This window comes from Hydra vulgaris, chromosome 06 (assembly GCF_038396675.1).
Source record: "Hydra vulgaris chromosome 06, alternate assembly HydraT2T_AEP".
Classification (NCBI taxonomy): Eukaryota; Metazoa; Cnidaria; class Hydrozoa; order Anthoathecata; family Hydridae; genus Hydra; species Hydra vulgaris.
The window spans coordinates 6,530,001-6,556,154 of record NC_088925.1 but is presented as its reverse complement, the minus strand read 5'-3'; the positions used below and the strand labels follow the sequence as shown (position 1 = coordinate 6,556,154).

The window sequence follows — 26,154 nt, the reverse complement described above, 5'->3', positions numbered from 1 at the left end:
TTTTCTTCCAGTGGTTTTATAAATTTGCTCATAAAACTAGTTTATAATAACCAGAGCCGTAGTGAAGGGGTGGCGAACTATGCGACAAATTTCAAAATTTAATAAACTTTTTTTAATATATGAAATGTTTTAAAGACGCCTAAAAACCAAAATAATTTTAATTTGCGTTTCAAAATCTTTGGACACGCCTCATAAATTTTTTCGCACCTTCATGCAAATTAAAAGAATTTCCAATGTGAAATTAAAACATTAATTAAAAAAAAAATTAAATAGTTAAAACAAAATCTGAAAGGCAGTGGAATATATATTAACGAAGATTTCGCTAAAGAAACTATGGAAGAGAGAAAGAAACTATGGGAAAAAGTGAAAAAACTGCGCAATCAAGGTAAATACGCAACGACTAAATATAACTAAATTAATTGTCGCGAATTTAAAAAATAACTTAATTTTTTTTTTAAGCGTAAGAATTAATTACTCTTACAAATGGGTAAACAAACAATTGATTTTGGAACGCAACACTTTGATGTTTTCAAAACTACAAATAATATTTTACTTAATGACTTTTACGACCCAGATTTGCAATTTTTTAATGAAAATAATTTTAACTCGCAGTTTTTTGACTTAAGAACTTTTAAAAAAGAAATCGAGGCAAAATAATTGCATTTGTATTTATTGATTACACCTAGTCACACACAGAAACTTTCATTCTTTCTTTGTCAAGAAAAGTAAAATATTTTGAAATAAAAGTTTTAAAATCTATTATGTCACCATCAAAAAAAAGAATAAAGCTATCTGGTTCAGCTTTTAAAAAGTTAAAAAAGCAACGACTTGAAAGTGACAAAAAATTACAAAAGGTGTTTGCAAAATGGATTAAAAAAAGCGAAGATCAAACAGAACAACCAGGTAAAAATATTTTTATTGATGGATTTTCAAGTCAAAATCACAAATAAATTTAATTAAAAAACTTAGCAAACTAAGCCATATCATTTGGAATATTACAATGGAATAAATGTTGATATAGTTTATTTTTATTTTTACAGCGCAAAAAAGTCCAGTTTTTTTTTCGATGTGATGATGAACAGTTACTGCAAAACAATGAAGTCAACCAAAATGCAGTTACAACAAATCTGTTAGAATTCAAGTTTGATGATCCACCAACTTGGCCCAAAATTAATGACAGTCTAAGATGTTCTTTGGTTGAACATGGTGCTAAACAAGACAAGAGAGAAGTCTATCCTACCACATCAACATCACCAGAAAACAGACATTTCAGTTCTAGTTGGTTTGAAAAAAATCTGGGGAAAAAGTTAATCGTCAATGGTTGTTATACAGTGCATCAAAAAATTCTTTGTTTTGCTTTCCATGTATCCTTTTTTCAAACACAAAGACAAGCAAGTTTGCAAATCAAAAGGTTTTTCAGAATGGAAACAACTAAACCCTCGAATCCCTGAACACGAGAATAGCTGTGAACATAGTAAGTGTTTCACTTCATGGAAAGAAATGGAAATAAATCTGAGAGAGGGAAGATCTTTAGACAAGGACATTCAAAATGCCATCCAAACTGAAAAAGAAAAGTGGCGAAATATTCTAAAAGTTGTTATAGATTCAATTATGTTCTGCGCTAAGAACAATTTGGCTTTTCGAGGCAGTTCCAATATTATTGGTGAGCCAAACAGTTGAATCTTTCTCAACACAATTGAACTAATAGCACGCTATCATCATCCTTTAGCAGAACACATTACGAATGTTAAACTTAAGCAGAAATCTGTTAGTTACTTTTCCCCACAAATTCAGAATGAACTAATTGAACTTCTTGGCAGAAAGGTGAAAAGTGAGATAGTCACGAGAATTAAAAAAGCCAAATATTATTCAATTTTATTTGATTGCACTCCTGATCTCTCTCACAAAGAACAAATGTCAGAAATAATCCGATATGTTTGTGTCACTGATGGAGAATGTTCTATTGAAGAGAGTTTTCTGGATTTCATTGAGTCTCATCAAAAAACTGGAGTTGGTCTGGCTTCAGAAATATTATTCAGCTTAAATAAAGATGAATTAAACATCGAAGATTGCCGAGGTCAGGGTTATGACAATGGAGCCAACATGTCTGGAAAATGTTCTCGTATTCAAGCCCAAATAACTGCAAAAAATGATTTAGCACGGTATGTGCCTTGCGCAGCTCACACTCTACCCCATTTATGATTACATATTTTGGAAAGGTTCAAAAAATATTCAATTTCTTCTCAAGTTCTACTACCAGATGGGACAAACTGATGAAAACACTTGAAGTCACCCTAAAAAGTCAAAGTGAAACACGCTGGTCTGCCAAAAAGGAGGCTATCCATTCACTAAATAATCAAATCACAAATGTTTGCAATGTTTTACAAGAAATTAGTAATGATTCTCTGCTAAATGCTGAAACAAGGTCCATAGCTAGAGAGATTTTGATTTAAGTTGATTTTGAGTTTCTTTGCTGGCTTGACCTTTGGACTATGATACTTACATTAATTGACAGAGAGAATCGCAGCTTACAATCAAAAAATATGACAATTGATATTGCATCAAAAAAAAATTGCTGGTCTGATTGCTTCTATACAAAACCTTCGAGACAGGGGGATTCATAACAGCATGAAAAAAGCTGAAATAATATCAAAAGATCTTGACATTGAAGCTAGCTTTCCAATCAAAAGAAAACGAAAAGCAAAAAGGATGTTTGATGATGAAACAAGGGAAGAAAGTTCACACATACCTCCAGAAAAAGATTTTGAAATTAATTGTAATATAGTCTTTGACAGTATAATTACACAATTACACTGGAGATTTGAAACTATGGCTGAGATTTCATCAGATTTTGAGTTTCTAAATGGTAAATCTCTTGCTAGTATGTCAGTTAAGATCTGAAGAAATGTGGAGATTTGTCAAAAATATATTCGTGATCTTAATGCTAATGAATTTCTATCTGAAATTGAAAGCTTTAAGTTTCAAACCAGTGTCCTGATTCCAGATTTAAAAAACACAAATCCAATGAAAATCTTGCAATTTATGCACACCTATTCTTTGACTGAGGCATACCCTTTCATTGAAATTGCTCTTAGAATCTTTCTCACACTACCCGTCACTGTGGCATCATGTGAACGTAGCTTTAGCAAACTTAAGCTTTTGAAAAATTATCTAAGATCCTCCATGGGTCAAGAACGTTTGACTAATCTTGCAATTTTGTCAATTGAAAATCCCCTGGCAAAAATCTCTGTGTTACATTGAAATTATTGATAACTTTGCATCGTTGAAAGCTAGAAAAATAAATTTTGTTTGAATGTGTCTAATTTTAACGTTTATTAAAAAAACTAATTCCTGGTAATTTTTTCAATGACTTTCAACCACAAAGCACGATTAAAAGTTGATTTTAAATGTGCTTTAGGTAGGTTTATCAAAATTTGAATCAAATTAAACATTAAAAAAATTATTGAATTTGAGGCGGCATTTTTTCTCCTTGCCCGAAAGGATTTTTGATCTCACTACGGCCCTGAACTTAACTACTGCTCAACTAAATCTTCTTTTTTAGATGATATAAAAGAATTATGTAATATTCATAAACTGAGTATTAAAACCTTAATGCTGGTTTAAAAAAAAGTAAAACTTAGAGACTCAGAGAATGTAATTTTTGAAGCTACTTTTCATACTTTGATACAGACGGTTCAATGTTGGAATGTAAAACAACAGCGAACAATTTTTAAAAATACACTTGAAGAAAACATTCTTAAATGATACTTTTTTATCTCTCTTTTTTCTTAGTTTGTATTTTTACCTTGTAAACATATTTTACAGAGGGTTATTAATAAAATAATAATAATATAAAAAATAATATATAAACCGCTCTAAAGACGCCATTTTTTTGTGGAATCAAATCAAACAAAGAAATGCGTCATTAAAACAAGTAAGCGTAAACAAAACTAAAACTTTTCAGCGGCTTTAAGAGTTAAAACCATGTTTTTTTTATAAATGTTTTACTTACATAAGTTCAATTAATTATATAGTTTTGATGTAAAACTGCCCATTTTTACAAGACCCAAACATGTCTAAAAATTATGAAAACAAAAAACAACAAAAAAATATTTACGTTTTATTATATATGAAAGTGCGCAGGAAAATGTTTTAAACCAACGCTCGTTTTTAAAAATTCATTAATTATAACTCACTCTAGTTTATGTTTCATATTAAGTTTAATGAAAAAAAAAAAAAAAAAAACTTGCAACTTTCAAATTTCGCACATTGTAGTTTTATGGTCTAATAAAGGTATTCCTGCTTGAAGCAATTGATTTTTCTAATAAAGTAATAAATCACTGGTGCCATATGCCCACCTATTACCAGTTATATTTGGTAGATATTGATAATAAAATATTAATAATAAAATGTTGAATGATAAAATGCTTTTTAAGCGCAAAAATTTACAAATAGCATAATATTCAAATAAAATAAATGTGCCCTTTCTATGAAATAGTTAGTTTTTCATAGAAAAGGCACATTTATGCTACTTGTCCAACTATTTTTAAAATGCATTTTGGACCTTGATGTCATAAAAAAGAGGACTCAGTGGTAAGGTTGTTATTCGTTAAAATAGGAATGTTAACAGTACTTATAGTTGTTTACAGTAAATAACTGAGTTTTGTTGGAGATTCACAAGCCACTGTGAGCCCCAATCTGTTACAGAAGTGAGATCAGATTCAAGATCGGCTACCTATTCTAAGTGATCAAAAAGAGAAAACTTTTTGTCAAGACAGGAGTATAAAGTTGAGTCATCAGCAAAAAGAGCTACTTTAGATGTAAGGTTGTTGGGAAGATCATTAATGTAGATAAGAAACAAAACAGGACCAAGGATAGAACCTTGAGGTACCCCAGAAGTTACTGGAAATAAAGAAGAGTGTTGGCCTTCAAGGATAACTTTAATAAAGCGGTTAGAAAGAAAGGATTGGATAATCTCAAAAACTTTCCCAGGCACACCATATGAATCAAGCTTATGGAGAAGACCAGCATGCTAAACTTTGTCAAAAGCCTTAGATATGTTAAGAGCAATTGTTGTAGCTTATCTGCCTCCATCTAATGCACGATAAAATCTTTCAGTCACAGCAGTTAGCTAGTCAGCCATAGACCAAGAGGATCGAAAACCATATTGATTGTCTGACAGTAATTTATTTGACTCAAGATGGGATGTGAGAAATTTGTTTATCAAAGACTCAAAGTCCTTGCTAATAACAGAAAGAAGACTGATTGGACAATGATTGGAGGGGTCATTTTATAAACAATGTTATTGCATGGTCTTTTTTGCATTACTGGTGTTTATTCTGTCGCAAATAGTTTCCATCGCAGCTTATCTCTCTAAAGGCTACGCACCCTGATATTGTCAAAAATTTTATGCCTTTTTCATTATTATTATTATTATTATTGTTTTTTGACTGTTTTGTGGTTCATTCACTCATTGACATTTTTTTGATGTGCAAAACAAAACAAGTTAATTCAAAAATCCTTTCCTTAACAAGTTATTATTTTTAATAATAATTGGCATTTTGTATCAAAAAGGTTTAAAATTGAACTTAGAATGTCAGAATAAAATATGTGACTCTTAGGAATACACACATGGTTTCTTGTCTAATATTCCAAGCATGAGTCATGTACAAATTTGACTGGTTCCATTGATGAAGTATTTCTTAAAGCTGGGTTATAATTTGAACTTGTTGTATTAGTAGAAAACTAGCCAGTTTTATATGCATGTAATCTATAACATTTGCTTTTAGGTTCTTCCTTCTTTGATCTGCAGAACCCATGTTGATTGCATATACTTTTATTTATGTTAGTAATAAACTTAATCAACTAGGTTGTGCTTTTCAGACTACATCATTTAAAGCATAGAAAAACTAATTATAACGAAGCAGCTACTTGTTTAAGTGCTTAGATTATGTAAAATGTGTTAAATAATTCATGTTTTATAACCTCATTAACTGTTGCTATTACTGCTAGGGAAGGGGAATCATCTTGTTAAAGTATATCTGTTTTAGTTAATGTTTAAAATTATGCAACTTTTGAAAAAACATTTTTTCTTTATTTTTTTTTAGTAGTCTTTTATCTTAAATTATTTAACATGTTGTAGGTAGATCCTTTGTATGTTATCTTGTGTGGGCACTTTGATTACAGATTGTTAATAAGGGTTGAAATTGCGAAATTTAAAATCTTTAAAAATTACTTTAGCTAAGTTTAGTAAATATTACTATTGTATCAACATTACAATTGCAACATTTGTTAATTGGAAATATTATTTAGTTTATTATATAATATAATATTATAATAATATTATTATAATTAATATAATTATTATTTATTTATTATATAATTTATATATTGTTATATAATTTATATTATTATATTATTTATAATTATATTATTATATAATATAATATTATAGTTGTTGTGTATAAATTATTTACTTAAAACTTCAATAAAATTTTAATTTGCATAAGTTTTACCACTTTTTATGTTAAGCATATCACTTGCTGTCATTAGTCATAGTGACAGTAAGTGATATGCTTAACATAAAAATTCATATTTTAAAATCATGTTTTAAAGTTAAACTGTAAATTAACATTAAGAGTGTTCAACAAATAATCATTAACGGTATTTGAATATTATATACTAAATACTTGCTCAGTTATTCAAATAGCATTTGACAAATATATTCAGGTGTAAGCCCTACACAAAAGGTTTACCAAAAGTTGATCTAAATTGTCAAAAAAAATGTCAAAAGCTGAGCTGGCACCTAAATATAGATATCAAAGAAAATAGCTCATTAAAAATTTTTTTTGTATATATAGAAAACAATAAAAAATTTAAGAATTGAATTCTATGCTGGAAAAAGTGTTTAAAACAAACATATATTTTCTTTTTTTGGGTCTTCTGTAAAATAAAAAATTTGAGAATTTATTTCAATTTATTTATACCTGTTAAGTAAACGTTTTTGTTTAAATAAATTGTTTAAAATGTCAAATTAAAAGTTTTAAACTGTTAAATACTTATAAATATTCAATATAGTTAAGTAGGTGCTTGAAGATGCTTGTGAAGTATATTTATATCTACTCCAAGCTTAAGTTTTTAGCAAGCTCAAAACTTGAGCTTGATCCTTGTTATTAACTGTTACCTATTGTGCCAAGTCTTTAAAATTTACAAAGTAATCTTGATTTCTTAACTGTATATAAACCACAGTATATATAATTCTTGTTGATAAAAGTTTTAGTTTATATTGTGTTGTTTACAATACAAGCAGCAAAATCCTCAACCTCTCCTATTTAAACTTGTTTTCAACCTTATAAATGATATTTTCTAGTTCTTTACAATTTTTTTAAAAGTTAGTATTGATGATAAAAATATTAAAAAAAAAGTTTTTTAAAATAATAAAGATAAAAAAGTTTTTATTTAAATGTTATTAATTTAATGTCTACATTTAAGATCATCCATCTTATTTTTAAAAAATTAAAATATAGGGGAATCTTTTGAAGTTCATCGAAGTCGTAGAGAAACAATAACCTGTAAAAAAAAATGCTTCTTTGGTGGTGTGTGTGTCATACACCCATATACAAGAAAAGAAACATGCTCTTGTCATCAAATTTTTTGCTCGAAAGAATATGATCCAGTGTGTTCAAATGATAATTACACCTATCCTAATGAATGTGTCATGCGACACAATTCATGTATTAAACAAACAAACTATACTGTTGTGCACCAAGGAGTTTGTAGTGAGTACTTTTTTAACTTTTTTTTTTAATTTTAGGTTTAAAATTTTTTTAGTAAATGCGTTAACATAAAAAAATAAAGTAAAATAAAATGGATATTTTTATCTTTAATATGGCATATAAATATCTTTGAAAAATATTTATAGACATATTTACCTGTTATGACTTGAAAAGGGCTGGATTTGCATCACTTGATGGAGAATATTACATCAATGTGAACAAGACTTGTAATGTTCCAATAAAAGTATATTGTGATGGAATGAATACTGAATCTCCTAAAGATTACATATCTTTAGTTGCCGGAAAATCAAAAAACTATGCTATCATATATGAAAAAATGATGATAAATAATGAACAATGCTCTGGTGAAACACAGCAGACACAATATAGAAAAGCAGGAATAACACAATTCACAAAGGTGTCAATTTAATGTTTTTAAAAAAATCTTAATTTATAATTTCAGTAAATTTATTATTTATTTTGTATGTGCAATTTAGATTCGATTAAATTTAAAAACAATGACTGTGGTAACAGATGATTTTAAATTTGCTGAGACAAATCAAGAAGGTAACCCTGTTGCATACGGTACAGCAGGTGACTGTTTTTCATCAAATATCAGTTCAGAATGTCGAAAAGGATCCTTTATGATTGACTTAACTGGAACTGGATTAAAGCTTAAGGACAGCACAAGTTGGAAAGTTATATCTACTATCCCTGATATAGGAATTGTTGATTTTAAAAATAAAGATAACATCAAAGTATCAGCAAAATGTGGTGGAAAGTGTGGACATTGCCAACCTGTTCAAGACCTACAGCTTCAACTTCAACAATGTTCTTTCCAAAAAGGTTACTTTAGTTTATTAAGTTTTCCCATCTTACTTTCATTACAATTACACTAATTATTATAATTAAAAAATTATATTGTATCATATATATATATACATATATATATATATATATATATATATACATATATATATATATATATATATATATATATATATATATATATATATATATATATATATATATATATATATATGAATATATATATATATATATATATATATATATATATTTATATATATATATATATATATATATATATATATATATATATATATATATATATATATATATATATATATACACACACCCTAAGTGCTCCAAAAACTCTTGTTCCTCTAGTTTTTTCCTCAAACATCAATTCTTTGGAATTCGCTTTTTTCATCTTGCTTTCCTGATTTATATAATTTGCAATTCTTTAAGTCGTCTGTCAATCGTTATCTTGCTCTACAATCTTTATCTTTTCTCTTCCAGTAACTTCCAACTTTAATTAGTAATTGCTTGCAGCCTTGTTGGAAATAAAGATGTTCAAAAAAAAAAAGAAATATATCTGTGAAGTACCGGTTGCATATTTATGGCAGATGCTGATGGATGGTCATTCTGTTTGTCTATTGTGAAGCTACGTAGGAAAGAATTGTTACAACCTATAGTTGATTAGCAGGACTGATCTAACTGAGTAGCTTATTGCTTATAGTTTAAAACATGGTAATAGCATCTAAAAATTTTAAGCATAAGAAACCATCAAACTGTTTCAAGCTATCTTTTGCAAACATTATTGGTCTACTAAAGTAACTTTTATTTTTAAAATCCTTTTTAATTAAGCAAAATTTACCAAACCTACTTGCACTTTTTAAAACTAATTTAAATTTAGCTGTTTAAAATATAGATATTAATGTTATGAGCTATTATCTTTTGATTTTCAGTGATTTCAAGTTGGCTTAAAGGTATACTTGTGTACCAGTTTAACTTTTTTTGTTTGAAATCAGGTTTAAATACATTAGTTATATTTTTATGGACCTTTTTAAGCACTTTTTTATTGTTCTTTTTTTAATCACTTTTTTTTTTTGTTCTTTATCAATCTCCTCAAGAATGCAATATTTTTTTATTGTTGTGTTCAAATTAACTTTCTAATCCAGAAAAACATGTTAATCAATTGTTAGGATTTTTAACTGTTTCTTAGCAATACTATAAATAGTATTTTATTTTTTTTTAATTACTAATTAAAATTAAAAAAGAAAATCCTCTACTTTTGAGACCCAGGCTGACATACTTTTGAAAAATTATTTTTTGACAAAAATAAGGATTTTACCCCAAATGCTAAAGATTTTAACCCAAATAATACTCTAACTTCCGTTGCTCAAGTCATATCTCAATCGAACTCTTCTATGGCTTGTGCTCCAGACAACATTCCTGTCATCGTCTTACAAAATTGTTCTCCAAAACTCTTTTTAATTCTCTCTAAACTATTTTATAAATGCTTAATGGAGTCTTAATTTCCTGCCTGCTGGAAATGGCATCTGTTGTTCCAATTTTTAAAAACTCTGGAGAACACTCTGACCCTTCCACTTATTGTTTGATCAGTCTTCTATTCTCTCTATTACACAGGGCTACATTTGAAAAAAAAATTTCTGTTCCTGGGGGTTTCTTATGTAATTCCTAATGAAATGGTCTCCTCTACCCGAATATGACATTCATTTTGCTCAATCAGGTCAGGTTATTGAAATACAGCACACTTTTATTGAATGCAACACTATTTTTTTTGAGAAAAACATAATTTTCAAGAAATCTCTCATTTTCATCCTAGTAATGTAATACATTGCAATAATTATTTGTGAACTGAAAAAAGGCTTAATTTAACTCCTTTATTAACTTAAAACTTAAAAACAACATGTGAAGTAATCGAATTCTGTAAAAATCTATTTCCAAGGAAAGAAGTCCTTGATATCTGGTCTCCATCATTTTTATATTTTGGTGGAATCTTTCACCCTGTTCCTCGCTGTAATCTCCACAGTTTTCAGGAAAATAGTCAAGATGTGACTGGAGAAAATGCATTTTTATTGACATGCAAGCTCTCAGTTTTTTGAAGCTTTTCATAAGCTCATTGACATGTGAAACATATTCAGAGTTTCTTTTATTTCCCAGAAATCCTTCAATTACTGTGCTGCATGTTTGCCATGCAGAGTTCTAATTTTGGGTCCGTCAAATATACCTGCATGTAGCTTGGCATCACTGATCTTTGGGAACTTTTGCAATAGATACTTAAAAGCTTGGCTTTTTTTATTCAGTGCTTTCACAAAATTTTTCATCAGACAAAGTTTGATACGAAGAGGAGGAAGTAAAACATTTTCTGGAGGGACTAGTGGTTCAGCTATCACATTGTAGCTGCCAATTGTGAATGTCTCCCAAGATGGCCAGTCTTTCTGCCTATAGTGAAGACTATCTGCCTTACTATCCCACTATCCCATAGGCATAAGAAACAAGGGTATTTTGTGTACCCCCTTGCATTCCAAGTAGAAAGCACACAACCTGAAAAGAAAAGATTTATTCATAAAAAATCAAATCTTAGTAAGTTAAAATATATTTCTATTTCTTTCTAAAAAATTACACACAGGTGCTAATATATTTTCTAAGGAAAGCTCTATATTGATAAGAAAACTTAATAAGTATTTTATCTTAAGGTCACCACATATTAGCCAGTTGTGGTTGGAGTACTTGATTGCATCAATTAATACTTTCATGTTCTTGTAGCTTTCTGTCAACTGAACTGGATGTTCAATAGGTACAGATGTCATTTTATTGCCAATGAGTAGGAATACTGCCTTTTGACTTCTGCCTGAGGAATCAATAAAGAGCCTCCATTCTCTTGGTTGGTAAGGAACGCCAAGTGCCTCTATTAAGCTTTTTACATCATTGCAATATGCCAATGAGCTAGAAGAATCAACTTCAAAGAACCTTCGAAACTTTTCTTCACTATTTCTATACCAATAGAAGGTAGTTTCTTTGGAGAGGAGATTGCTCTCACTAAGACGGGAACCAAGAAGTTGTGCATTCTCTTCAGAAAGACCAAGATCTCTGGTCAAGTCATTTAATTGACTTTGAATGAGTGGTCTTGGCATAGTCATGCTAGACGTTGGCTCATATGTCTCAGATATGTCAGTGCCTTCCACTTTTATGCCTTTCATATTCTCTTCTAGTTCGCCTTTCTCAGGTGGAGAAGGCACTGGAACTCCTGGACCATGTGGTACTGGCCTTATGGCAGAAAGAATATCAGGATAGACCACCATGTGTTCGCTTTTCTTATTGACACCTGAAGAAATTCACATATTTATTTTCAGATTTTTATCCATTTTTCTATGCAATTTAAAGAATTTTTCTCTTGAATTTCAACACAATTTTTATAAGCAATTTAAACTTCATTATACTATAAAAAAAAAATGTTTTTTAACATCCCAGTTTGACTCAAATAACTAACTGTTAGATAGTCAATACAGTTTTCGATCTTCTTGTTCTACAATCTGACTTGCTAACTGCTATGATTGAAAAGTTCTATAGTGCATTAGATGAAGGGGGTGAGGCAAAGAGTATTGCTCTTGAAATATCTAAAGCTTTCAATAAAGTTAAGCATGCTGTTCTTCTCCATAACTTGCTTCATATGTTATATCTAGGAAAGTTTTTGAGATTATCAAATCATTTCTTTCAAACCGCTTTATTAAAGTCATCCTTGAAGGCCAACACTCTTCCTAAATTCCAATAACTTCTTACTTCTGTAACAGATTTGCAGTGACTTGTGCATTTCAACTTCAACAAAACTCTACTTATCTACTGCAAACAACTATCGCAATTCTGTCAACACCCCTATATTAATAAATGGCAACCCTCTCACTGAGTTCCTTTCTTTGTGTTTTCTTGGAATGTTCACTACTGACCGCTCAAAGAAACTAAATATACAATTGATTTCAAAATTAGTATTTGCTAAGGTTACTTCTTTTTATCATGCTTACCATTATCTTACACATGATTCCATTCACTACCTCTAAAAAATCTTCCTTGTGTGGAATACTATTGTCATATTTATGCTGGTTCTTTTAATGATGTTTTTTCTCTTTTAGATAAGTTCCAAAAACACAGTGTAAACGTATTTGGACCTGTTCTATCTGCCAAGCTTGAGCTTTTCTTCCATTGCAATAAAGTTGCATCTCTTTCTCTTTTCTACAAGAACTAACATGGTCGCCATTCAAAGGAGCTATTATCTCTAGTTCCATCAATCAAAACTCATTCTTGCTTGACTCGTTGTTCAGCAAAGTCTCATCTTTTTACTGTATCTGTTCCTGCATGCTCTAGTTTTTTTCCCTGCACTTTAATCCTTTAGAACTCTCTCCCATCTTAATGTTTTCCTGACTAATGCAGCCTACAACGTTCCATATCTTCTGTCAACTGATGCCTTGCTCTTTAACTTTATTCTTTGTTTTCTTCTAACTCCTATCTTAATATTGGTTTCTTTTAGGATATTGATCGATAAAATGTTTCTCTCTCTCTCCTCTCTCTCTCTCTCGCTCTCTCTCTCTCTCTCCTCCTCTCTCTCTCTCTCTCTCTCTCTCTCTCTCTCTCTCTGTTTCACTTTCTCTCTCTACATATATATATATATATATATATATATATATATATATATATATATATATATATATATATATATATATATATATATATATATATATATATATATATATATATACATATTTATGTATATATATATTAGTCTTCTTCATTTAGCTAATTTTTTAGTTTCTTTTTTTTTCTTGCAATTTATTAGTGAAGGATGTAAATCCTTTTATATTGGCAAAACTTCTCCCTTAAAGACACGAATGATTGAACACTAGAGATACTAGACAAAAGAGATAAAAGCTCTTTTATTTATAAGTTGCTTCACTCAAGAAAAATATTTTACAAATTATAGTGAGGAATGCTTTTTCACTTTGGATTGTGTCAATAAAAAAAATTGAATTAAAAATTAAATAAAGTATTCATATGGCATGGTAAAAATCCAATATAAATAAACAAGTAAATCATGTTAAAATGACTCTTACCATTTAAAATAATTGTTAAATAATTTATAATAATTCTTATTGTGTATAGAGGAAGTTTGTTATCAATTTCATGGCTTTTAGTATGATTATTTTTAAAATCATAATTTTTATTTTAAACAATTTTTGAAAAACATATTTTAACTGATGACTTTATAAAGTCGAAACATGTCTTAAATTTAAATAATAAAATGCTTTTAAATAGAATTAAAAGAATTGTCTTTTTTTAAAAAGTATTTTCACATTTTGTGCTGAGAAAAAGTTTTGGAAATATATAATAATAATATAATAATTACTTTACATACTAATATACATATTGATTGCTAATTAAACTATATTTTAGATGCTTGTGCTGGTATCAATTGTCCATTTTATGGATCCTGCCAAGTTATAAATGATAAGTATCAATGTGTGTGTCCTATATGCTCTACTGAATCTTTACCAATATGTGCTGATAATGGTAAAACTTATTCAAGTGAATGTGAAATGAGAAGAGTTGCTTGTCTCACCACTACTGTTATTCGACTAAAATCGTATGGATCATGTGGTAAGTCTCCTTTCCTACATCACCTTTATATTTTCTATGAAAATTTAAAATAAATGTTTAAAATATGTGTTAAGTCTTTTGTACATAACCTTGTAAAAAAAAATTTAATATGTTATAAAGCCTAATAGTGGAGTATTTTTTCCATTTTTAAAATTTTTTCAACTATTATTTACCTCCATAAGGCTAAGAGGGTTACCACAGTTGAGAAGGCTTTATTGAGGTTACAACCCTCTCTTAAACCACTAACTCTGAAATACAAACCTTGACAAACAAGATATAATGGTATGTAACCGTTGGAATTAGGAAAAATGAGGTCGGTAATAATTTGCTGACCTCAATCTTTTAGAGGTCAACAACAGGTTGGCAAAAAAAAATTAAATACAAAGGTCTTACCATAAAACATAGAAATGAGGTTGGCAATATTTTGTTGACCTCAAACACTTTTAGGTTGGCATTGCCAAATGCTGACCCTAATTCCGAGGGTTGGATATGAGGAATATTTAGAGGGAGTTATTGATGTTTAAGCAAGAGTAAAGTAATGGTTTGTGGGATCATTGCTCAGTGATCATACTCATTAATACTTACTGCTAAGTGTATAATAATGTTTAAAAAAAAAATTATCCAACTTTTAGTTTAAGTCAGAAACTATTTTAGGTTGTGAAATTATAAAAAATTTAAGTTAAATTAAATTTAAAATTTAAGTTAAATTTAAATATAAAAAATTGTAAAATAATAAAACATTATAGCATCGCCAATGGTGGTGACTGCACTTTTAGAAAAGTAAATGAAAAAAAAAATGTTTTGAAAATTGTAAAGTATTTAGTTAATATACGAGTTGGCATTAAAAAAATTTTGGAAATTCAGCAAATTGAATATCTTTGAAAAATACTACCTATTGCTTAGAAAGTCTTACTAGACTTTGCATGCGGACTGTCTAGAAAAATGATAACTATTGATTTCAATGACCAAGTTTGTTTCATGATTATGTTTCAGTATGTAGTATTGATAGTATAGGCAGAGGAAGAAAATTTGAAAAAAGATTGTAAGTGAAATGAAGTTATGATGATGAACAACAGTTATATATTCAAGAAGTGGATAGATATATTAATAAGTCAAAAAATGGACTGAAAACTATTTAACCCTCAAACAAATGTTAATTTAATTAATTTTGTTGATGTTACTGTGTAAAGAATAACCCAATATTTTGTTGGCTCTTTATATATATATATATATATATATATATATATATATATATATATATATATATATATATATATATATATATATTATATATATATATATATATATATACATATATATATATGTATATAAATATATATGTATATATATATATATGTGCTTCTTACATAACTTCTTGGATTCAGGCTGGCATCAAATCTTTTATTCTCTCTCGACGATTCCAAGTCAAGCCTCTTCTCCATGGTTTTTCTCACATTGTGCTGCTGCAATTTCCAATCAAAACCATTACTTCCATATCTATCAGCAAAACAATTCTCTAGAAAGCAGACGTCTGTTTACTATTGCAAGAAACTTCTAAAAAGGTTTTGTCTAACGCCAAAGCTCGCTATTCTCAGGCCATGAAATCTCGTATTTCATCTCAAAAATTTGGCTCTCGTGACTTCTGAAGAATCTTTAACAGTATCAATAATAAGGGCAAATCTGTTATTCCACCTCTCTTCTATGGTTCAGACTTTGTCACTTCACCTAAAGACAAAGCTGAATTGTTTGCTAAAAACTTTTCATCAATATCATCTCTTGATTCCACTAGTTGCATTCTACCTGATATAGCTGACAAACAGGTTGATCCATTGCTTGACATTCGTATCACTCCAGCTTCTTTATCTAAAGTGATTTCCTACTTAGACTCTTCTACAGCTTGTGGTCCGGACAACATACCTGTTATTGTCTTGCGGAAATGTTCTCCGTAACTGTTGTCAATACTTTCAAAACTGTTTAACAAGTGCTTATTAGAGTCATTTTTTTCAGCCTGCTGGAAAGAAGCATCTGTTATCCCTATTTTCAAAAAATTCTGGAGAGCGATTATGGATTTTAATCTTCTCGTAACATCTTTAAGATTATTGATGTCGATGAGTCATCTACCCATCATCTTCTAGGATTAACTGTTACTTCTGATCTTTATTGGAAACTTATATCAAATCCATTGCAAAATTAGCATCTGCTAAGGTTGTCTCTCTTTATTGTGCTCAACACTTTCTTACTCAAGATTCTATTCTTTATCTCTATAAATCTTAAATCCTTTGTTGTATGGAATACTGTTGCCATATCTGGGGCGGATCTTCCAATGATGCCCTTTCTCTTTTATCAAGGTGCAAAAACGCATTGTAAACATAGTTAGACCTGCTCTTGCAGCCAACCTCCAACCATTATCACATTGTTGTAATGTTGTTTCTCTTTCTCTTTTCTACAAATACTATAATGTGGGAGCTGCTCTAAAGAGCTATAGTCTCTTGTGCCATCTACTAAAAGTCATTCTTGTGTTACTCGTCATTCAATTAAATCTCATCCTTTTACTGTTCCTAAGTGCTCCAAAAACTCTTATTTGTCTAGTTTTTTTCCTTGAAAATCAGTTCTTTGGAATTCATTTCCTTCATCTGGTTTTCTGATTCATATAGTTTGCAATCTTTTAAGTTGTCTGTCAATTGTCATCTTGCTCTATAAACTTCATCTTTCCTCTTCCAGTAACTTCCAACTCTAATAGTGGTTGCTTGCAGCCTTTTTTTGGAAGCAAAGATTTTGGAAAAAAAATAAATCATAATAACATTTATGTTATTCATCCTCCTCCTTAAAATATTCAAATAATTTTATAAATTAATTCTTTTGGTGCTTTACAACTTCCTGAAAATCTACAAGGTAAAAGATCCCTTTGTTTTATAGAATTTGAATCTCAAACTTTCTTATCCATAGTTGTTAAATTGCTCTTGATAGGAGTTGTTTCTAGACTATCATTTGATGTTGCTATATCAGCTCCTAATCCAATAGAAGCAAGTTGTTTAGTAAAAACTGTAATTTTTTGATCATCAGGCAATCTCACGTATGCTTAGTGAGGATTGGCTTAAAGAAGCTACACTTCCTACAGAATCATCACAATTACTCTGTAGCGCATTTTTCTTTATAAATACAGGTCCTGGGTTAATAAGCCATGAAGGAATTAAAGAACCTGATGACATTCTTTGTTAAAAGTTGAAAAGACCTTCCTGTGTACTACAAAGTATATAAAGGTATTTTCTTGAAAATCTGTACCAACAATGATGTCTGTATGTAAGTTATTTAGTACATGCAGTTTGAAAATAGATTTTGTTTTGAAGAGTTTTGAAGGTTTTTCAGACAAAGAGCTGATGACATTCTAATAACTTTCTCTTCATAAATAACTTAAATAAATTGACATAATAACATAAATAAATTGAGTAAAAACATAAAAAGGATGTTGTATGTTTTTACAGAACCAACATAATTGTTTTGATTTTACTGCAGCAGCTACATGTTTGCTGTCATTATTAATTGCATCACTTGTAGATGGTTTTTTTCTGGGATGAACTTATTTCCTGAATAGATGCATTGGTAGTGGAGATTGTTATAGTTGATTGAAAGTACAAGTTTGAATAAATAGTACTATTCAATTAGTATTCAAATTGTACTATTCAATTCAAATATTACTATAAAGAGTTCAAATTGTACTATAAGTATAATTAACATAGTTAACACAAATTATAAGAGTTCAAATAATACTATACTATAAATACTATTAATACAATTAGCATAATTAACAAAAATTTAGGACATCAATTTTTAAATGTTTTTAGGTATAAGTTCTTGTTTCTCAAAAAAATGTGGAATGTATTCTAATTGTGAAGTAAAGAATGGTGTTGAAGTATGTGTATGTCCAACAAAGTGTTCGAACATATATAAACCAGTTTGTGGATCAAACAAAAGAACTTATTTTAATTACTGTTATCTAAAAATGGACTCTTGTGAGAAAAAAGTAGATGTCACAATTACAAATAAAGGAGTTTGTAGTAAGTATCTGTTGTAATAGATAGTACTTACAATATGGTAAAATATGCAATTATTACACCCTATATTCAATCAATCAATATATTTCTGAAATATTTGGTATTACATTTCAAGGTTGTTTACAAATAGATAGTTTAAATACAAAGAGTATAAACTACTAACATTAAATTAACACCTAATGACAATGATTAAAATAATAATGGTAAAAATAATAAAAATAATATTTATTCTAATAATAATAGTAAATAATAATAATAATAATAATAATAATAATAATAATAATAATAATAATAATAATAATAATAATAATAGTAAACAATAATAATAATGTTAATAAATAATAATACTAATAATAATAATGATGATAACATGTTACTTTAACAATAGTAATAATAATAATATAGTAATTATTATATAAACTATTAACATTAAGTAAACACCTAATGACAATGATTAAAATAGTAATAGTGATAATAATAAAAAAATATTTATAATAACAATAATGATAAATAATAATAATAATAATAATAAATAATAATACTAATGATAATAATAACATGTTATTTTAACGATAGAAATAATAATTTATGCATACAAAGTTACAGTTATAAACAGTAATAGACTGACAAAACGTAACAACTAACAATGTTATAAAAATGACTATTGCTGAAAAAATTATAAAAATTTAGTAAATATATTAATTATAGTTCTCATAATATAATAACCAAAATATATTACAAATATTATGACTAAATAAATAAATAAAATGTAAACAGAAAAACACTGAAAAAATCAAAACAAAACAAAAGTTACAACAAACATTACTAACAAAACAAAAAATTATGTTAAGTACTTTCTGAAAAAAAAAACAATAAAAAAAGAACAGCATAAAATAATAATACACAGTAGAATAAAATATATATAATAAATGGCTAAAATAAATAACTAAAAATTAAAATAATAAATGACTAACAAAAAATAATTAGTAAAACTTTACATGCAAAAAAACTAAAGAAAAAAAATCATTACTACCAGACCGCATTTTAAACATCAAGTAAATTATATTAAGAGTTGTTGTAACTAAAAAAGTTTTATATAGAGAATTAAATTTTTTTTTTAGTTTACAAAGCAACTGAACCATTTTCTTTTGATATCATGTTTGCATTTGGAGGAGGTAAAGAAGATTCAGATCATATTTTTATACAGCAAAAGAATTTTGTCAAAACGTTTCTGGAATCCTTTGAATTACCTATTATTAATAATTTTATTAAGTTAGGAATAATGGAGTTTTTCAATTCTGGATCTATTATAAAAAATTTGCATGATAATTATACAATTTCACACACAAGAAACTATCTAGATAATATAAACAACTTATATACTGGAGAATCTATTGGTCGTAGTTTGAATATGGCAGCAGATAAAGCTTTTCTTTATTCTCATATTGATTCACTTAAGTTCTTAGTGTTGTTCACTGATAACATAATCGAAACAGAAAGGTTGCTGTTAGAAGAAGCTAAACAAAAAATGAAAAAGTTGGGTGTATATATTGTGCTTATTTCTACAAACATTGACATTAATATGGCAGAAGTTAAATTTCTTTTAAGTGATTCTACAAATGCAATAACTGATTTATCAAGTAAAGATTTTATGTTGTCTTATGATAGATTTATGGACATCCTTATAAAAGGTATCATACTAATGTATTTTTTTCAAAAGTGTTATTTTTATTTTTTTAAATCTATTTTCAAAAATTTTAAAGGTGTTACTTAAATACTAGATTTTAACTCAAAAGAAAATTTGTTGAATTTATTCAGTTGTTTTTTCAATTTGTTGAGTTCAGTAATTTGATTGAATTCAGATAAAAAGATTTTTCTGTATTTCTTCATTTCTAAATATTTTTATGTTTAAAATTTTTTATTTTTTTTATTTTGTATTTAAAAAATTTTTTTTAATTTTTTTTAGCAAAGTGTGATCATTTAAAATGTGATGGAGATAAAGATTGTGATGCAAATCATTTTACTAGTATGCAATGCAAATGTACAATAAATTGTCAAACATCTATGAAACCAGTTTGTGGAACAAATGGCATTAGTTATAGTAATAAATGCTTATTAAAAAAAGAACGTTGCTTAAGGACCAGTAAGCTAGAAGTATTGGCATCTGGATTTTGTAGTAAGACCATATTTATGTTTGTGTGTTGGTTTATTGGAATATATTATATATATATATATATATATATATATATATATATATATATATATATATATATATATATATATATATATATATATATATATATATATATCAAAATTTTAAAAAACTGCACTTAACTACTCTACTCATGACATCTAATTTGACAAAAAAAGTTCAGCAAATTAAGGTAACAAAACACATTAATTTAATTGAGGAAAATAATTGATAGTTTTTTTTTTAAATCCACAAAAACGCTAAGTAAAAGAATAGAATGTTTTTAAAGACATACTGCATGCTTTTATTTTAATTTTTTAAAAATAAAAATATTCTGAATGTTTTTAATTTAATTTTTTTACTGTAAAACATGTAGTGTTGCTACATTGACTAGCCTGCTGCTACAAAAAAGTGCCACTACATCGACTGAGGGTTTGGTTGGGGCAGGCAGTCTTTCAAATAATAATAAAAAAACTTAAAAAAAAAGGTTTTTAAACTTTTTCCAGCTTAAAAGCAATTTTTTTAATAAAAAAACATATATATATCAGGGTGTTAGCCAGCCTGATGGTGCCGCGTATAACGCGGTTTCGTAATTGGTTTAAAATTCCCAAAGGTTTTTAAGATCATGGTAAAAAAAAAAAAAGAAATCAGTCTCAGATTTAAATTGTTGCGCTAGACTAGTAAAAAACGCAATTAGTACGCGCGACAAGGAAATGAATTAAGTTAATCAATTAAGAATTAAGATCGATTTTTTAAAGTAAAAAAAACTGTCGTCATTAACAAGCAAGATCATTCATTCAAAAGTTGAAATAAAAATGTTCTTAATTTTTAATTGACGTCAGTTATTCTCCAGTTAAAATTGTTCAATACGTTTAATAAATTATTTTATTAATTTATTTTTGTTATTCAAAAACTCTTTATTTACATTCTTGCTTTTTATCCTAAGTTAGGAAAGGTACAAATAAAATTTGCATATTAATAAACATTATAATATAAAATAAGTTGATAACGTTTTTATATTAAAAAGTTTATTAATAATTTCAGTAAAATAAGTTAGCTGGGAAAGTAAACCGAAAACAAACAAAAAATCAAAAATAAAACTTGCAATGAACCGTATTATATATGTTATATTTGCGTAAAACATAAAAGAAGATAATTAAATAGTATTATTAATTAATTGCAATAATTATTTTTTTTTTAATTTACAAATTCAAAATTTACGTAGATATTTAATGTATATTTGTAAATTGAAAAAAATCGATCTGCCCCTTAAATGTCTTTGTTACTTACTCGATGTAGTTAAGGCAATTTTAAAATACTATAGCGTCTGTATGATATTTTGTTGACTACTACATATTTCCGTTAAATGATCAGGTCTGTGAATCATGAAAAGACGAAAAAAATAAAATGATAAATTTTGTGGTATCATAAAATATTAATGTTTGAAGCAAAAAAACCCAGACCGTAGATTTTTTTTTTAAATCTTCTTAAAATCCTAATCGCTTGTCCAAATTCGTATAAGATTTTAAATAAATACGATATTTAGGTAAAATGAACATCATAGATTAAAAACTTTTAACGTTTATTGGCACTTTTTCTTGATTGCAAGTTCTTTTTTGGTCGGAATTCTTGTATTTTTTGTAAAAATTGATAGAAATATTGTTTTTTGACAACTATATAAAGCTAATAGGTCAGAAACAATTAGAACTAGGATCTATAGTAAATTAAAGCACTTTTTCAAAAGATTTTAACTAAATTCATGAACGCCGATGAGCGAAAGTGATCTAAAGGCTCCAAAATGGTATTCTTTGTATTCACAATTAGGTGTAGTGAAAAGGATTAGAAAATTATATAAAAAAGAGAAAAATTCTTCATAATATTAAAAAAACCTGAAGCGAAAAAAAATATAACATCTAATGCTTTTGTTAGGACATAATACGCCTATAAAATCATGCCAATTTCAAATAAATAAATTCGAATAATTTGTAAATCGCCTTAATTACACCGAGTATTTAAATAAAAGTAGCATTATATTTGACGGAAATTAGTGAGCCAACCAATTTTTCAATAAAAGGTTATTAAAATTTCGGAAACTTTAATTTAACTTTCATTTAAAAGCTATCGATTTAAACAAGTTTTTTACTATTTGAATTTATCTTATGATAAAAATTGTAATATAAAGTATGATAAACAATAATAAATTTTGAAATAGTTAAAAATTTTTTTTAACTATTTAAAAATTTTTCGTTTTAAAATACTAAGTATTTTAAATCTGATATATTCGAAATCTTTCCACATAATTAGGGTTGTCAAACGTCTGGATTTTACAAAAATTACAATTTTACGGATTTTACAAACCTGTAATAATTTTTTGTCTGTGTTTTCCTTCGTAAAAGCTGTAAAATTTTGGCATTCCTAAGTATAATGTATAGTTTTTTTATCGACTGTCGTTAAAAAGTTGTTTTAGCAAGTTAAAAATTTACAAGAGGATCTTGAAAATTGTCAAAAATGTTTTGTTAAAAATTAAATACTATTTAGCAATTTTTTTACATTAATAATTTAAAAATGAAAATAAAAATAAAAGAAGACAATATATGTAACTAATCGTTTAAACCTTTTAAAACTGTATTTATAAGCGATTTACGCAATTAAAATAGATCAAAGTTTCAATAAATAAATTTATTAATTCATTCATTAAAACTGCAAACAATTGTCTTTTGTTCTAGTTTTCTCTCAACAATATTAAACAAAGGAGAGAAGCAATTTAACAATGAAAACTGACGAAAGTTGCTCAAAATGAAACAAGTTGAATAATTATAATTAAACATTTATAAAATATAAAAATGCTCCTGATAAATAAAACAGAAAAATATTCCTATGAATAACCCAGCAAAATTAGAAAATTTTTGTTGAAACTTAATTGTATCTAAAAAATTGTATCTACTTTTTTAAATGTCAGAATGTAATGACCTTTTTTTTTTTTTTAGCCGCACCTAATGCGGTAAGTGATGAGAAGAGAAAACAAGAACAAAAGACAATTGTTTGCAGTTTTAATGAATGAATTAATAAATTTATTTATTGAAACTTTGATCTATTTTAATTAGTAGTGGTGTAGTGGTAAAGCGCTTGCTTCATAAGCAAGAGGTTCCAAGTTCGATCCCCACCACGTCCCTGGTAGTACCGCGCTCAACTTGTTTCTCCGCGCAGCGGCCTTGTTCGTCAAGGTTCGTGTTTCGGAGTTATAGAGTTGAGAGAGGGTTATAACCACTATTAAGTAGCCTCCTCATCTGTAGTGGCCTTCCCAGCCGTGTGGAGGTTAATAAAAAAAAAAAAAAAAAAAAAAAAAAAAAAAAAAATTCCCAATTTCGCTAAAACGCTGTATGAATTTTATTTCTGGCTAACACCCTGTATATGTATATATATATATATGTATATATACATATATATATGTGTATATACATATATATATATATGTATATGTATATATATATATATGTATATATACATATATATATGTATATATACATATATATATATATGTATATGTATATATATATATGTATATATATGTATATATATAATATATAATACATATATATATATATATATAATATATATATATATATATATATATATATATATATAGATGTATTTATACATATATATATATATATGTATATATACATATATATATGTATTAGGGCTTGCATGCGAATAAAATTTTTAATCGCAATTAATCGCATGATTAAATTTTTTGATCATAATTAATCGCGCGATTAATTGAACACTATAATTTAAATAAATAAAAGAAACAAACAGGAAAGTTTTAAAAATCATTTGATCTATTTACATGCAAATGATAAAACATCATAAAAAAGTTCTAATTATAGTTTATACTGTTTCTAATACAACAAATAAAAATAAAATATTTGAAAAACTTGAAATAAAAAATTTCTTAAAGCCAGTCTTTTAAACATAATAACATGTTCAATGAATCTGGCAGCAGAGATGATCTGTGCTTGTCTGCAATAAATCCAGCGGTTGAAAACAGTCTTTCGCATGGAACTGTAGTCGCTGGAACTGACAAATATTTCTTCGCAATTGTTGCTAATTGAGGATATGAACCTTGATGTAGCTTCCACCACTGAAGAGGATCTGAATATATTACTGAACGATAAATTTTTAAATCTTGAATCTAATGCTGACGAGATTTGCAACCAACTATCATTCGAAAAATCATTAAATCTGCGCTCCATTTCATTTACAAATTTTTCTTTAAATAGCGCGATGTAACGAGGATCATCATCTTGAATAATCATTTCACGTGATAAGTGGCATATAATTGGTAAAACCACTGAACTAGATACGTATTTATTACCACCTAACAATTCTGAAGCCACTTTGCATGGTTGCAAAACATCAGCAATTTTTTCAATTTTTTCCCACTCTCTTTCTGTCAAAGTCTGTAAGTGATGGTTTTGCTCATCAAGTGTTACTGTGATGGCTTTTTTATGTTTCAACATACGTCTCAGCATATCATACATGCTATTCCACCTTGTAACAACATGCTGAATTAGATTTTCTTGTGGCAGGTCGAGGTCAATCTGATTTTCATGTAATTCCATATTATTTGCTGGACTATGTTTAAAATGTCCAACAATTCTGTGACATTTAGCTAGTGTTATGTCAAATGCAGTCTCCTCAATGGCAGATTTTATAATTAGCTGAACGGTATGTGCGAAACATGGAAGATGTTTGAAAGGAAAACTTGATACAGTCTTTACAATGTTTCTACCGTTATCAGTACCAATAGAAAATATTTTTTCAAATAATCCCCATTCATCTGCAATATTTCTGATGTGGGTTGAAACATTGTCACTTGTGTGTCGGTTCAATGTTTGATGAACACCTAAGGCAAATGAGTTCAACATCCAGCTGTTATCTATTAAATGACATGTTAAACCAAGATAACTGACATTACCCATTGAAGACCAATGATCACAGGTAATTGCTATACTAGTAGCCATGTTTATGAGGTCTATTTTTTTTTTCTTCTCATCTTCATAGAGTGTTTGCATTTTTATTTTAATTGTGTTTTGACAGGGAAGATAGTAACTGTAGTCGGACGTTGCTGTTCGAATGACATTCGTCAAACCTGGATCTGTAACAATGTTGAGTGGTCGACAGCTACTTGCAACCCAGCAAACAATGGCTTCCGTAATTTCCTTTGATTTATTTGCAGAAATTTGTTTATTTACGCCCTTTTGTGATTTAATACTGTCCTCAATTGTAAGTTGTTTTGACGAACTCGCGATCTTGCTTTGATTTTTACTAGTAGTTGCGAAGAACACGTGTTTACTGTTTAAATGATACTGAAGCGTTGTAAGACTTCGGTGATATGCAAATTCTTTGGAACAATATTTACAGATAACCAATTTTTTTGACTCGTCTTTAAAAATAAAGGCTCCGTTGAGGATAGATTGATTGCCGTTTGAACCCATAATTTAAATTATTAACAAATAAAGTTCATCAGGATAAGATATTAAAAATTTGGAAATTTAATAAATTTATTCACAAAACAACAACGCGATCAAAACAATTTTGAAAACAAAAAGTATAAGGTTAGAGAGACATAATTGAGACAAATAAAAGAAAATAAAAG

The 26,154-nt window shown here is 27.9% G+C and overlaps 1 protein-coding gene across 2 annotated transcripts in view; it reads left to right on the top strand.

Annotated features, from left to right (window-relative positions):
* The window catches only part of LOC100208216 (uncharacterized), a 137,312-nt gene that overhangs the window by 12,746 nt on the left and 98,412 nt on the right, over window positions 1-26,154 (top strand). For both annotated transcript variants that reach the window (XM_065799082.1, XM_065799081.1), the window contains exons 2-8: window positions 7,527-7,778; window positions 7,922-8,193; window positions 8,273-8,621; window positions 14,046-14,249; window positions 18,092-18,304; window positions 19,423-19,992; window positions 20,268-20,477. In XM_065799082.1, coding sequence (XP_065655154.1) covers window positions 7,527-7,778; window positions 7,922-8,193; window positions 8,273-8,621; window positions 14,046-14,249; window positions 18,092-18,304; window positions 19,423-19,992; window positions 20,268-20,477 — 2,070 coding nt within the window. The remainder of the gene's footprint in view (window positions 1-7,526; window positions 7,779-7,921; window positions 8,194-8,272; window positions 8,622-14,045; window positions 14,250-18,091; window positions 18,305-19,422; window positions 19,993-20,267; window positions 20,478-26,154) is intronic.